The following is a 15,704-nucleotide window of genomic DNA, read 5'->3' as shown; positions in this document are numbered from 1 at the left end:
TGTAACCATCAAAGAATGTTTTCTTCTGTGTTGAAAACTTTTCTTGAGTTCTTGTAATAATGGTCAAGTACAATATTTGTCCTTTTGCGACTGACGAATTTTACTCAGCATAATATCTTCCAGATTTATCCATGTTGTGAGATGTTTTGCAGATTCATTGTTGTTCTTTATTGTTGCTTAGTATTCCGTTGTGTGAATATACCTGTCATGGATTGAATTGTGTCCCCCCAAAATATCTGTCAACTTAATGAGGTCATGATTCCCTTGTATGATTGTATTATTGTCTACCATTTTATCTTCTGATGTGATTTCTATATGTGTTGTAAATCCTATCACTATGATGTAATAAGATGGATTAGCAGCAGTTAGACTGATGAAGTCTACAAGATTAGGTAGAGTCTTAAGCCAATCTCTTCTGAGATATATAAGAGAGAAGCAAGCAGAGAGACTTGGGGACCTCATACCACCAAGAAGGCAGCGCCGGGAACAGAGTACATCCTTTGGACCTGAGGAAAATTCCTCAACACAATAAAGGGCATTCATACAAAGCTAACAGCCCACATCATCCTAAATGGAGAGACTGAAAGCATTTCCCTTGAGAGCGGGAACCAGACAAGGATGCCCTTTATCACCACTCTTATTCAACATTGTGCTGGACATCCTAACCAGAGCAATTAGGGTAGAAAAAGAAATAAAAGACATCCTAATTGGTAAGGAAGAAATAAAAGTATCTGTATTTGCAGATGATACGATCTTATACACAGAAAACCCCAAAGAATTCACAGGAAAACTACTGGTACTAATAGTAGATATCAGCAAAGTGTCAGGATACAAGATGAACATACAAAGTCAGTTGAATTCCTCTACACCAACAAAGAAAACTTCAAAGAGGAAATCGCCAAGTCAATACCATTTATAATAGCTGCCAAGGAGGTAAAACACTTAGGAATAAATCTAACCAGAGATGTCCTATACAAAGAAAACTACAAGACACTACTGCAAGAAACCAAGAGATCTACATAAGTGGAAAACATACCTTGCTCATGGATAGGAAGACTGAACATTGTGAAAATATCAATTCTCCCCAAGGTGAGCTACAGATAGAATGCAATCCCGATCCAAAGTTTTTTTTGTCAGAGATTAATATTGCCACCCCTGCTCTTTTTTGATTGTTTTTGCTTGGTATATATATTTCCATTCTTTGAGTTTTAATTTGTTTGTGTCTTTAAGTCTAAGGTGTGTCTCTTTTAGGCAGAGTATAAATGGATTGTGTTTTTTTATCCATTCTGCTACTCTCTGTCTCTTTATTGGTTCATTTACTCCATTTAAATTCAGCATAATTATTGAGAGGTATGAGTTTAGTGCTGTCATTTTGATGTGTGTTTTGTGTGTGTGTGTTGACAGTTTCTTTGTTCCACTTAATTTTCTGCGGTGAGTTGTTTTTCTTTATGTATTTTCTTTTCATCCTTTTCATTGTTGTTTTTGTATTTGCTGAGTCTTTATGTTTCTCTTATTTTTTATTTTGTTGTGCAGGATCGTTAGTTTCCTTTGTGGTTACCTTAATATTTACCTCTATTTTTCTAAGTTTAGACCAATATTTTAATTTTTGATATCACCTTGACTTCCTCTCTGTATGAAAGATGTATGACTATCTTATTTATTCTCTCTTTTTTTGTTTTAATGTTGTCATCTTTTACATATTGACATCTCTGTTTCCCTATTTTCAGTATTTTAGCTTTGATTTATTTGTGACTTCTCTATGTGGGTTGATATCTGGTTGTTCTGCCCTGTATTCTACTCTTGGGTTTTTATCTGATGTTATTGATTTTCTAACTGGAAGCCTTTTAGCAATTTTTATAATTTTGGTTTGGTTTTTACAAATTCCCTAAACTTCTATTTATCTGGAAATGCCCTAATTTCACCATCATATTTGATAGACAGTTTTGTTGGATATGTAATTCTTGGTTGACAATTTTTTTCCCTCGAGGCTTTATATATGTCATCCCATTGCCTTCTCACCTGCATGGTTTCTTCTGAGTAGTCCAAGCTTAGTTTTATTGACTCTCCTTTGTAGATGACTTTTCTTTTATCCCTAGGCACTCTTAAAATTCAATCTTTATCTTTGGTTTTGGCAAGTTTGATTATAATATGTATTGGTGACTGTCTTTTAAAATCTACCTTGTGTGGGGTTCGATGAGCCTCTTGGATACATGTCTTCTCATTTTTCACATTATTAGGGAAGTGTTCTACCAACAAATCATCAAAAAATCTCTCTGTATTTTCTGTTACCCCTCATTCTGGTATTCCATTCACTTGTAGGCTATTCTTCTTGATGGAGTCCCACATAATTCTTAGGGTTTCTTGATTTTTTAAAAAATTTTTTACTCTTATTTTCCTCAAATAAGTTGGTGTCAAGTGCTTTATGTTCAGTCTCACTAATTTTGACTTCCATTGCCTCAATTCTGCACCTGTGATTTTCCATTGAGTTGTCTAATTCTGAAATTTTATGGTTAATCTTTTGAATTTCTGTTTGCTGTCTCTCTGTGGATTCTTGCAGCCTGTTAAATTTGTCGTTCTGCTCTTGTATAACCTTCTTAAGTTCCTCTATTGCTTTGTCTATGTGTTCCTTGGCTTGTTCTGTGCTTTGCCTGATCTCCTTCCTGATCTCTTGAAGATCTCTGTATATTAATCTTTTGAATTTTATCTCTGGTAATTTCAAGAAGTTATCTTCCTCCAGAAGGTTTCTGGATTCTTTGTTTTGGGTGCTTGCTGAAGCCATCATGGCCTGCGTCTTTATGTGATTTGAAATTGACTTGTCTCTGAGCCTTCAATAAGTTATTATATATATATTTTTATGTTTGCTTACTGTGTCCTAGGTTCTTGTTTTTTTTTTTTTTTTGTTCATTTTAATATGCGCAGATATGTAGGTTGTGTGAGCTAGTTTGGTTATTGGCACCTTTGAAGCTCTCATGTCTTGTCACCAGGTGGTTAGAGCTATTACTAGGTATGTGAGCCCAGGAGTCTGTTTACTTTTCATGTATGGATTCAGCTCAGGTGTCCAGATAGTCAGTCACCAAGTGTGTGATGCAGACTCTTACCTACACTCCTAGATGGGCAGGGGTAATTGAAGCAGGCACAAGTATCTGGCTGCACTAGGGGGTCATGCACTGAACAAGGCAGGGGGCTGATTGCTACCCCTGAGTGTCTGGGAGGAAAGCATGTCTCTGTTCCCTAGAGTGCATAGGTGGGTGGGTGTTGCAACTGGACTGTGGGTACCCAATGCTGTTGGCTGTAAGGACTGGGAGGCACCACTTATACTTGGGCCATTGTCATGGGTGGTTAGGTAGAGTAGGTGGAGCTATCAGTCCTCTCTCCCCTGATGTGGTTAGGTGAGGACGCTATTTAATGGCAGAGCAGTGTCAAATATCACTAAATTGCCTCTCCACCTTGTAGCTGATACAGTTGAAAATAGGCTTCAGGTATATACCCTGTTTTACTGTATTAATGAGGGCTTTTTATGCTGCTGAAATGGGTCCACACTGGTCTATGCAGGGGTAAAAGTTATTCAGAGTCCATGGGCCCCTTATGCCCTTGCCTAGGCAAGGGTGCTGTGCCTTCCCAGAGTTCCCAGCTTAGCAGAGCTGGCAGATTATATATTCCTGTTTGTTAACTTTTTTCTCCTCCAATTCTTGGAAAATGGTTTAGGGTGTGGATTGGGTTCTCCTTCCGGCCCAGGGGACATGGCAATTGCTGAAGCTGGCCCAAGACCTGGTGCAGAGTGGGGAGGGACAGGTAAATGGGAGAAGCGTTCTTCCACAAGGGGATGTTTTTTGATCCGTGTGGTAGGTTAGATGCATGCACTTATCTTTTGCCAATTGAGCACCTATTCTCACTGGTTCTGGAGGCTTGAGTAGATTCTCTGCTGCTCGGCCTCTCCTGATGTGCAAAACCCATCCTAAGTGCCATTGCTTTCTGATCCAGCCTGCAGGGTGCTGGTTCCCTCTAGGTCAGGTCTGGCAACTCCTTGGTGCTTCTGAACCATCTCTCCTTTCCCCTGCTGCTCAGTATGATTCCTCAACTTTGCTTTTGATGTTCAGGGCTCCAAGATTTGTCATATATAATCGATTCACTTGTTTTTTTGGGTCTTTGTTGTAAGAGGGACCACAAGAATTGTCTGACTACTCTGCCATCTTGTCTCTGCCTCCTTGTATTCTGTTTTGATGTGAGGGTGGAGGGTGTTTTGGGAGAAGCAAATCAGAGACTATATTAACAGGTAGGGTGACCAAAGGAGCCCTGGTGGCGCAATGGTTAAGTGCTTGGCTTCTAACCAAAAGTCTGGCAATTCAAACCCATCCAGAAGCTTGGCTAGAGAAAGACTTGGTGATCTGCTTCCCTAAAGATTACAGCCTAGAAAACCCTATGGGGCTGTTCTACTCTGTCACACGGGGTCACTATAGTCGAAAATCGACTTGATGGCACCCAATAACAAGCAACAACAGGGTCACCAACCATCCTGGCTTGCCTGTGACTGCCCTGAATTTAACACTGAAACTCTTGTCCTGGGGCACTCCCAGCCCTGACAAACTAGAATGATTGATCACCCTATATGATAACTCAGAGTTGAGTAGGACAAGTTTGAAAGTGACAGTTTGCATGATCAGGCGCCAAAGAAAGGTGTCATAAAGAGAGGCTTCTCCAAGCATCCCATAAAGGAGGCACCCGAATTGTATTTGCAGGGTCCAGACTCATATGGTGAGAAGTGGTAAAGATAGGACTGTTAGGGGAAGGCGCTCACATCTCCTGATAGACTGGGCCATCCTTTCCCCAGGGTCCAGTTCTCTCACTGGAAGTGAAGCATTTGAGAGACGTTGAACTCTGCAATTTTAGAGCCAAGTTAGACCTTATAGATTGTCTAATACTCTCATTTTACAGGTTGGAAAATGGAGGCTTACAGAGGCTATGTGGTCTTTCTCAGGTCTCAGCTGGCTTATAAGCAAGGCTAGGTTGAAGGAGGCTCCTATCGTTTCTTTTGGGGAGCCCTGGTGGTGCAGTGGTTATAGTGCTCAGATGCCGAACAAAAGGTCAGTGGTTTGAACCCACCAGCAACTCCATGGAAGAAAGATGCAGCAGTCTGCTTCCATAAAGATTTCCAGCCTTCCAAACCCTATGGGACAGTTCTGCACAGTACTGTAGGGTTGCTATGACTTGACGGCAGTGCGTTTGTTTTGTTTGTTTGGATCCTTTCTTCTGGAGTCGCGGTAGCACAGTGGTTAAGAGCTCAGTTGCCAACCGAAAAGTCTACAGTTTGAATCCACCAGCAGCTCCTTAGAAACCCTATGGGGTAGGTCGCTATGAGTCAGAATCAACTTGATGGCAAAGGGTTTGGTTTTTGGTTTATCCTTTCTGCTGCCTTCAGTTTCTCTCATTGTGCTCTAGGGTTTCAGCCAGTGTGTGAGTGTTTCAGTGACCATTGCCAGTCAGAGCTGATGTGGGGTTCTCGTAAAAAACTAAATCCACTGACATCTCAGCTTCGGGGAGCAGGGAGTGTGCAGAGGTGCAGGGACTGAGGAGGAGGTGGGGGCCTGTAGGCAGGTCCTACAAGTGTAGCGTTGACTGTAGACAGCTGCGCAGCTTGTTGTAGAGCCTCAAAATATGAGAGTTGGCAGATGAGGACTCCTGGGGGGCTAAACAGGAAACCTGAAGCATGCTTTTCCCACTGCAGACCGGAAGCTCAGTAATTGTTTTATACAGGTGAGAGCCGAAATATTTTTGCCAAAAGCGATCTTGCTCACTCTTCTGATCAGTCTTTCTCTGCACCCTCCTGATGCTAATCTGTTACCCAAATGAGTTTTTAACAACAGTAACGTTCACACTAACAGGGCAGCGGAGTGTAAAACAGAACTGTGAAAATGCCTCTCCCTAGCCCCTTCCACCTTTCCCATGTGCCTTTTGCCTCTTGTCCAGATTATCCATGAGGATTTCGCTCATTTGCCCTTTTTTTTCCCTATGACCTTTTTTAAACTTAATCTTTCATGGACTTTTCCTCATGTGATGAAATCTTTTAGAGTATAATTTTTTACTAGTTTTATGATGGCTTTCCTGGCACAGTTAAGTGCTTGGCTGCTAACTGAAAGGTTAGAGGTTCAAGTGTATGCAGAGGTACCTTGGAAGAAAGGCCTGGTGATCAACTTCCAAAAAATCAACATTGAAAACCCTATAAAGCAGATTTTGACTCTGACACACATGGGATCACCATGGGTTGGAGCTGACTCTACAGCAGCTGGTTTGGTGTTGGTTTATGGTTTGACTATAATTTAGTTAATCACATCTCTGTTGTTGATCAGTGTTTAAAATTTTGACCTGTTATAAATAATGCTTCAACAAACATATTTTCATAAGCCGTTTTGAACTCATTCCTGATAACTTCTTAAGGGTGATTTCCCGGGTAAAAGGGTTTGATACTCATTGCTAAATCAGCCTTTACAAAGAGCACCATTTTTCTTTCCCAGTGTCAGCAGTATTTAAAAGTGGTTGTGGAGGGCCGTTATTTTTTATGCACTGAGTTTCTATTTAGAAGGCCGTGCATCTCTCTCTCTGTTTTTTTGCCTCCTGTTTGCCTGGTTCTCCTTCCCTTCTCCTCTTGGGGGTGCTCTTTAACATCCCTTTGCTATAGAATGATTATAGGTTTTACCTTTAGGATCAGGGAGAAAGCAGCTGACAGGTTGACATCTAAGCATGATCTGTGGGAAGAGCAAGATCGGCTGAGACTGCAGCCTGAGGGAGGGGCTGCTTTCAGCTTGGAGAGGCGTGGAGCTCTGGCTATCTCCTAGTATCTCTGAGCTCTGGGCTTTCTGTAGCCCAGGTTTGCCTGAATACTGAGGTTATGAACTGACCACTTATGGTTTTTCAGAGGAAACAAACCTTTACTTGGGTTCAATTCCTGGCCAGTGAGCCTTGCGTGAAGCCACCACCTCTCTGTCAGTGGAGGCTTGCATGTTGCTTTGATGCTGAACAGGTTTCAGCAGATCTTCTGATTAAAGGCAGTGTAGGAAGAAAGGCCTGGTGATCTACTTTCAAAAATCAGGCAACTGAAAACCCTATGGTTCACAAAGGTATGATCCCCAGCCAATCATGGAGATGGCACAGGGATTGGACAGCCTTTGGTTCAGTTGTACATGGGGTTGACATGAGTCTGGGGTAGCTAACAGCATGCAGGAAAATATCCAAAAGTCAAGTCCTAGCAATTACCATTCAGGCATTGACTGGGGACAGATACTCTAGTCTGGTGATTTGAATTGTCATGCCCAGAATATACTTGTTGTGGAGATTGATGCCTCCATCTCTCGAAGCTAGATGCCATTAAAGATTTGTGTTCTCTGACCAGTGCCTGGGCCCAGATTTCATCCTCACTAAGCATCTCTCTGATGCATAGTTTGGTTTCCTATGTTGCTTACCTAGAGAGAACAGAGGCCCTTACAGGAAGATGTGAGGGCCCAGGTACTTTGGAGGTGATAATTCTCATTGATGTTCTAGTATTACAGCTGTCTCCATGGTTTGGTTAATGTGCATTTTCCTTATGAACACAGAGCTGTCCACAGGGTGCTGAGAGATCAGGCTCCTGAATCACAATGCTGAGGGCCAGACACTGGCTGGATGAGTTTATCAGTGCACAGCTGTGTTGAGGGGATGTTTCTGGGTAACCAGTTGGCTTGGAGTTCTGTTCAGCTCTTTTACTTCATCATTTCTTCTATTTACTTTAGCAGCTCTACTTTCAAGAGCAAGTTTCAGAGTATCTTCTGACATCCATTTTGATCTTTTCTGTCTTTTTAATGACCTTTTGCTTTCTTCATGTGTGATGTCCTTGGTGTCATTCCACAACTTGTCTAGTCTTCAGTCATTAAGGTTCAATACATCAAATCTGTTCTTGAGATGGTCTCTAAATTTAGGTGAAATATACTCAAGGTCATGTTTTGACTCCCGTGGACTTGTTTTAATTTTCTTTAGCTTCAGCTTGAACTGGCATATGAGCAATTGATGGTCTATCCCTGGCCTTGTTCTGACTGATGATATTGAGCTTTTCTATCATCTCTTTCCACAGATGTAGTCAGTTTGATTCCTGTGTATTCCACCCAGTGAGGTTCAGATGTGTGTTTGCTATTTATGTTTTTGAAATAAGGTATTTGCTTTGAATAAGTCATTGGTCTTGCAGAATTCTATTATGCAATCTCTGGCATCGTTTCTGTCACCAAAAGCATATTTTCCAACTACCAATCAGGGTTGGTGAGGCGTGGAACTCTGGCTATCTCCTAGTATTTCTGAGCTCTGGGCTTTCTGTAGCCTAGGTTCGCCTGAATACTGAGGTTATGAACCGACCACTTATGGTTTTTTAGAGGAAACAGACCTTTACTCTGGTTCAATTCCTGGCCAAGGCACCTCATGTGAAGCCACCCCCTCTCTGTCAGTGGAGGCTTGCATGTTGCTATGATGCTGAACAGGTTTCAGCAGATCTTCTGATTAAAGGTAGCGTAGGAAGAAAGGTCTGGTGATCTACTTTCAAAAATCAGCCAACTGAAAATCCTATGTTTCCAACTTTCTCATTCCAATTGCCAGTAATTATCAATGCATCTTGATTACAGGTTTGATCAATTTCAAACTGCAGAAGTTGGTAAAAATCATTAATTTCTTCATCTTTGGCATAGTGATTGGTACACAAATTTGAATAATAGTCATATTAACTGGTCTTCCTTGTAGGCATATGGATATTGTTCTATCGCTGACAGTGTTGTACTTCAGGATAAAACCCAGGATAGATGTTGAAACGTTCTTTTTGACGACAACTGTGATGCCATTCCTCTTCAATTTGTCATTCCCAGCATAGTAGACCATATGATTATCTACTATGGATGTCAGACCAAAATGGATGTCACAAGAGACTCTGAAACTTGCTCTTGAATGTAGAGTAGCTAAAGTGAATGGAAGAAATGACGAAGTAAAATAATTGAACAGAAAATTTTAAAGGGTGGCTCGAGAAAACAAAATAAAATACCATAATGAAATATGCAAAGACCTTGAGTTAGAAAACCAAAAGGGAAGAACATGCTGAGCATTTCTCAAGCTGAAAGAACTGAGGAAAAAATTCAAGCCTCGAGTTGAAATATATGAGCAAAATATTGAATGATGCAGGAAGCATAAAAAGAAGATGGAAAAAAAATACACAAAATCATTGTATCAAAAATAATTTGTGAACACACACTTCACTAAAGAAGATATTCAGGCAGCTAACAGGTACATGAGAAAATGCTCTCGATCATTAGCCATTACAGAAATGCAAATTAAAACTACGATGAGATTCCATCTCACTCCAGCAAGGCTGGCATTAATCCAAAAAACACAAAATAATAAATGTTGGAGAGGCTGCGGAGAGATTGGAACTCTTATACAGTGCTGGTGGGAATGTAAAATGGTACAACCACTTTGGAAATCTATCTGGCGTTTTCTTAAAAAGTTAGAAATAGAACTACCATACAACCCAGAAATCCCACTCCTCGGAATATACCCTAGAGAAATAAGAGCCTTTACACGAACAGATACATGCACACCCATGTTTATTGCAGCTCTGTTTACAATAGCAAAAAGCTGGAAGCAACCAAGGTGTCCATCAACGGATGAATGGTTAAATTATGGTATGTTCACACAATGGAATACTACGCATCGATAAAGAACAGTGACGAATCTGTGAAACATTTCATAACATGGAGGAACCTGGAAGGCATTATGCTGAGTGAAATTAGTCAGAGGCAAAAGGACAAATATTGTATAAGACTACTATTATAAGATCTTGAGAAATAGTATAAACTGAGAAGAACACATACTTTTGTGGTTATGGGGGGGGAGGGAGGGAGGGTGGGAGAGGGTTATTTACTGATTAATTAGTAGATAAGAACTACTTTAGGTGAAGGAAGGACAATACTCAATACACGGAAGGTCAGCTCAACTGGACTGGACCAAAAGCAAAGAAGTTTCTGGGATAAACTGAGTGCTTCAAAGGTGCGGAGCAATGGCGGGGGTTTGGGGACTATGGCTTAAGGGGACTTCTAAGTCAATTGGCAAAATAATTCTATTATGAAATCATTCTGCATCCCACTTTGAAATGTGGCGTCTGGGGTCTTAAATGCTAACAAGGGGCCATCTAAGATGCATCAATTGGTCTCAACCCACCTGGATCAAAGGAGAATGAAGAATACCAAGGTCACACGATAGCTATGAGCCCAAGAGACAGAAAGGGTCCCATGAACCAGAGACTTACATCATCCTGAGACCAGAAGAACTACATGGTGCCTGGCCACAACCGTTGACTGCCCTGACAGGGAGCACAACAGAGAACCCCTGAGGGAGCAGGAGAACAGTGGGATGCAGACTGCAAATTCTCATAAACAGACCAGACTTAATGGTGTGACTGAGACTAGAAGAATCCCGGCGGTCATGGTCCCCAAACCTTCTGTTGGCCCAGGACAGGAACCATTCCCAAAGACAACTCATCAGACATGGAAGGGACTGGACAATGGATTGGAGAGAGATGCTGACGAAGAGTGAGCTACTTGTATCAGCTGGACACTTGAGACTGTGTTGGCATCTCCTGTCTGGAGGGGAGATGAGGGGTAGAGAGGGTTAGAAACTGGCAAAATCGTCATGAAAGGAGAGACTGGAAGGAGGGAGCGGGCTGACTCATTAGGGGGAGAGTAAGTGGGAGTATGGAGTAAGGTATATATAAGCTTATATGTGACAGACTGACTTGATTTGTAAACTTTCACTTAAAGCACAATAAAAATTATTAAAAAATAATAATAATTTGTGGACCTTCAGCCATTTCAGGAGGTAGCATATGATCAAGAACCAATGGCACTGAAGGAAGAAGTCCAAGCTGCACTGAAGGTATTGGCAAAAACCAAGGCTGCAGGAACTGACAGAATGTTGGTTGAAATGTTTCAACAAAGGAATGCAGTGCTGGAGGTGTTCACTTGTCCATGCCAAGAAATTTGGAAGATAGCTACTTGACCAACCAACTGAAAGAGATCCATATCTGTACCCATTCCAAAGAAAGGTAATCCAACAGAATGTGTAAATTATTGACCAATATCATTAATATCACATGCAAGTAAAATTTTGCTGAGATACTTCAAAAGTGCTTGCAGTAGTACATCAACAGGTAACTGCCAGAAATTCAAGCCTGGAACAAAGGGATATCATTGCTGAAGCCAGATGGATCTTGGCTGAAAACAGAGAATACCAGAAAGATATTTACCTATGTTTTTTTGAGTATGCAAAGGCCTTCGACTGTGTGGATCATAACAAATTATGGATAATGTTGCAAAGAATGAGAATTCCATGTCACTTAGTTGTGCTTATATGGAACCTGTGCATAGACCAAGAGGCAGTCATTTGCATAAAGCAAGGGGATATTGCATGGTTTAAAATCAGGATAGATGTACATCAGGGTTGTATCTTTTCACCATACTTATTCAATCTGTATGCTGAGAAAATAATTCTAGAAGCTGGACTATATGAAAAAAAGCTGGACATAAGAATTGGATGAAGGCTTATTAACAACCTGCATTTTGCTGATGACACAACCTTGTTAACTGAAAGCCAAGAGGACTTGAAGCACTTAACTGCTGAAGGTCAAAAACCACAGCTTTCAGTATGGATTACATCTCAACATAAAGGAAACAAAAATCCTCACAAATGGACCAATAAGCAATATCATGATAAATGGAGAAAAGATGGAAGTTGTCAAGGATTTCATTTTACTTGGATTCACAATCAACAGCCAGGAAAGCAGCAGTCAAGAAATAAGACTATGTATTGCATTAAGCAAATCTGCTGCAAAAAATGTCTTTAAGGTGTTAAAAAGCAAAGATGTCACTTTGAGGACTAAGGTGCATCTGACCCAAGTCAGGTGTTTTCAGTCATCTCGTATGCATGTGAAAGCTGGACAATGAATAAGGAAGACCAAAGAAGAATTGATGCCTTTGAATTATGGTGTTGGTGAAAAATGTTGAATATACCGTGGACTGCCGGAAAGAACGAACAGATCTGTCTTGGAAGAGGCATAGCCAGAATGCTCCTTAGAGGCGATGATGGTGAGAATTCCTCTCACATTGGACATGTTATCAGGAGGGACCAGTCCCTTATCAGGAGAAAGACATCATGCTTAGTAAAGTAGCGGGTCAGTGAAAAAAAGGAAGACCTTCAATGACATGGATTGACACAGTGGCTACAACAATGGGCTTAAGTATAGCAACAGTTGTGAGGATGGCGCAGCACTGGGCAGTGTTTCGTACTGGGCGTAGGGTTGCTATGAGTTGGGAATGACTCGATAGTACCTAACAACAACACTTGCCTTGGTCAAGGGATCCCACTCAGTGTCATAGCTTTCCACTGAAAATGCTTTCATGGTTTAATTTAATGCTTTATCTGGTTGTGGATTCTTGAGTGTAAAAATTGATTTTGTTTGTGTGGTGTTCTTGGTATTGGTAGTTCAAGCTAGACATACTAGAGAGGACCACCTGGTGGCAGTAATAGTCGCTAGTCATTTGAGCAATTATTTTATTAGCCTAACAGTCAACCTTTGGGGCAACTTACAGAGTATTTTGGTGGGGGGTGGGGTGAGGTGGGAGTGTTGCTTCTTGACCAGAGAGAAGTGGTCTACCAAAGTAATCATTCTTATCCTGGAGCCCATGCTCTCCACCTACCTCCTAGAACAAATAGGTCAAAGCTGCTGGCTAGGAAACCCTAGTAGAGATGGTTGTTGGTATAGTGCCCTGGGCCCCAGCAGGAGAGAGGTGGGGCTCTTGGGGGCATTGTGCACCTGGAAAGGGGTGACTCCTGTCTAGAGGCTGCCCCCCGCACAGTGCAGGACCCTCATGTAGGATTGAAAGGATTTGGGAAAGATTTTCCTTTCTAATGTTTTTTTAAATGCAATTAATGTATATATTAATATATTAAAAATACATATTTTTTTCTTAGTATCATTAAAAGCATGACTGCTAAAAGATCTGGCTGGCTGTCAACATTAATAAAGGAGATTGCAGTATTTGTTAATTCAGAAATTTCATTGATCAGAACCCATGTGGGATGCTTTTTTAATATGTGAGGTGAGGGGAAGAAGAAGTAGGCAGAGAAGCAGGAGCAGGTGGTATAGTTCCTGGAATGTTGCCCCACCTCCTGTCAGTGTGTCTAATGGGTCTGTTTGTCTTTCAGGAGGACTGGCGTTGGCTCAAGTGCTCTTTTTCTATGTGAAGTACTTGGTGCTCTTTGGCATCCCAGCTCTGCTCATGCGCCTGGATGGACTCAAACCACCTCCCCTGCCACGATGTGTGAGCACCATGTTCAGCTTTAGGGGGATGTGGAGGTCAGTGGCTTGGCTTATTAAAGTCCTTCATGGGTGTCTGGTGGGAAGAGTCACAGATTGGCTGGCTTCAAAAGGCTTGGGCTAAGGCTATTTCTTTGCTTCTCGCTCAAGCCAGATTTGGCACTCCAGTTTCTTCATCTTGCTGACAGGGTGACAATCCATGCCTCTGAGTCTCTCAAAAATATCATCAGGCTATGAAGATATGTGAGGTAAACTTTCCTGCAAAGTTGGTGTACATTTTAAATGTATGGAAGGTTATGTTTGGAGTGGTTTCTTATGAACTTGGGACATGCTACCATATATTGATTATTTTATTCTTTATTTTTCTTTGGAATGACACCTGTATATGTGGGGCTGTAGATTAAAAAAAAAAAAAAGGACTTGGGATAATAACATAGGCCAGTGCTGCCATTTACTAGGCAATTTACCAAATCTCTCTGTTTTAGTTTTCTTACCTCTTAAATGGGAATAATAATACCACCACCCATTTCAGAGAATTGTTTTGAAGATTAAATAAGCTTGTAAAGCATCTGGCACATAGCAGATGTTTACAGATGTTGGATTTTACCATTATATTATTCTTGTACTTGCCACACATTTCTAGACAGATGCTTTTTCTGAGTTTTGTCACTGTTTTTTGATTTTGTCTCATAAACGTATTGTTGGCCTGGAATTTTTGTCCCAAAAGATCCCTCAGCCCCCCTACCGTTTCTGATAGTTGTTCTCCAGATGGGTTTGCTTGCTGTCATGTTTTTCTTGTCCAGTATGTAACGAGTGACAGGATTGCTTTGCATTGCATACCAAATGTAAGTACCTCAGGGTGGACACTTGCATGGCCCTCCAGAGTTAGTGCCTACTTAAATTTTGTACTCTGGTTGCCTTCACCTGCTCAGAATTGCGATACTGGGTCCATCTGTGGCTCATTCAGTCATATATTTCATCTCTGTGAGTAGATACCTGGTCTTACATTGGGGAAGAGCTTGGTGAATATTGTCATATCTAATGTTGTTATTTGCCTATGGAAGCAGCAGTTAAGAAATCAAATGACATATTCCATTGGGTATATCTGTGGCAAAAGACCTTTTTAAAGTTCTAGAAAGCAATGCTGTCACTTTGATGATTTTGGTGAACCTGACCCAAGCCATGGTCTTTTCAGTCATTTGATATGCATGTGAAAACTAGACAATGGAAAAAGAAGACAGAAGAATTGATGCATTTGAATTGTGGTGTTGTTAAAGAATATTGAATATATCATGGACTGCCAGAAGAACAAACAAATCAGTCTTAAACCCAGTGCCGGTCTTAGAAAATATAAAACCAGAATGCTCCTTAGAAGAGAGAGTGGTGAAACTTTGTCTTGCTAACTTTGGACAGGTCATCAGGAAAAACCAATCACTAGGAAAGGACATTATGTTTGATAAAGTAGAAAGTCAGCAAAAATGAGGGAAATCCTCCATGAGATGGATTGACACAATAGCCACAAAAAAATGGGCTCAAACATATCAAAGACCATGGAGATGGCACAGGACCAAGCAATGTTTCGTTCTATTATATTAAAGTCTCCATGAATCAGAGCTGGCTTGACGCAACTAAAAACAATAACAAATGTTGCTATCATTGTAGAGAAATAATTTTCACCAGAGCTTTCTGCAACAAAGGGATTTTTATGGTGACATATCAGGAAAAAAAAAAAAATTTTTTTTTTTTTAATCGGAAAACAAAATGGTAAATTGGCTGCAAGCACTCGGGCTCTAAACAGGCTAAAATTCAAAGTACAATCTATAAGTACTTTTTATACAATTTTGACAAGTGCCGATTCATTATGAGTAAATTACTTACAGACTCTGATTGGTTAAGATAAAGACAAAGAACTAAGATCATGATTGGGTGACCTTTTCTTGTTTTTCTTTTCTAATAATTTGGTCTCTTGGCTTAGAGGTCTTGGGTCTGTCATATGATGGTTGTTTTTTATTTGTTATGTGGGCTACTTCTGATATTGGGTAGATCTTTAACTCGCTTCCTAGAATAAATTGTTCTTTTTTTTTGGTATGCATGCCCACTGTCCATTGAACTGGTTAGGATACTCTGTCCTGCTCCTTTATGTAGTTTCCTAGTTTTTAAGTTTTTCAGATTCTTTTTTTTTTTTTTTTTGGTTTTTCAGATTCTAACAAATTGGTCTTTTGTAGTTTTGGTCTGCTGTGGTTAGGTTCACCCTCTATCAATATTAAAAAGGTGAGGATAACACTCAACCTCCTTGTTTTCTATGCTAATTTATCGATGCTGAATTTAAGCC

The 15,704-nt window shown here is 40.7% G+C and overlaps 1 protein-coding gene across 1 annotated transcript in view; it reads left to right on the top strand.

The window, feature by feature from the left end:
• Positions 1 to 15,704, top strand: part of HHAT (hedgehog acyltransferase) — a 640,126-nt gene that overhangs the window by 170,060 nt on the left and 454,362 nt on the right. Inside the window, exon 7 of the mRNA XM_064273239.1 lies at positions 13,261 to 13,411. Within this exon, the coding sequence (XP_064129309.1) occupies positions 13,261 to 13,411 (151 nt within the window). The remainder of the gene's footprint in view (positions 1 to 13,260; positions 13,412 to 15,704) is intronic.

This window comes from Loxodonta africana, chromosome 20, assembly GCF_030014295.1.
Source record: "Loxodonta africana isolate mLoxAfr1 chromosome 20, mLoxAfr1.hap2, whole genome shotgun sequence".
NCBI lineage: Eukaryota > Metazoa > Chordata > Mammalia > Proboscidea > Elephantidae > Loxodonta > Loxodonta africana.
Note: the sequence above shows the minus strand (reverse complement) of the source record. Positions and strands in the feature narration are given on the sequence as shown.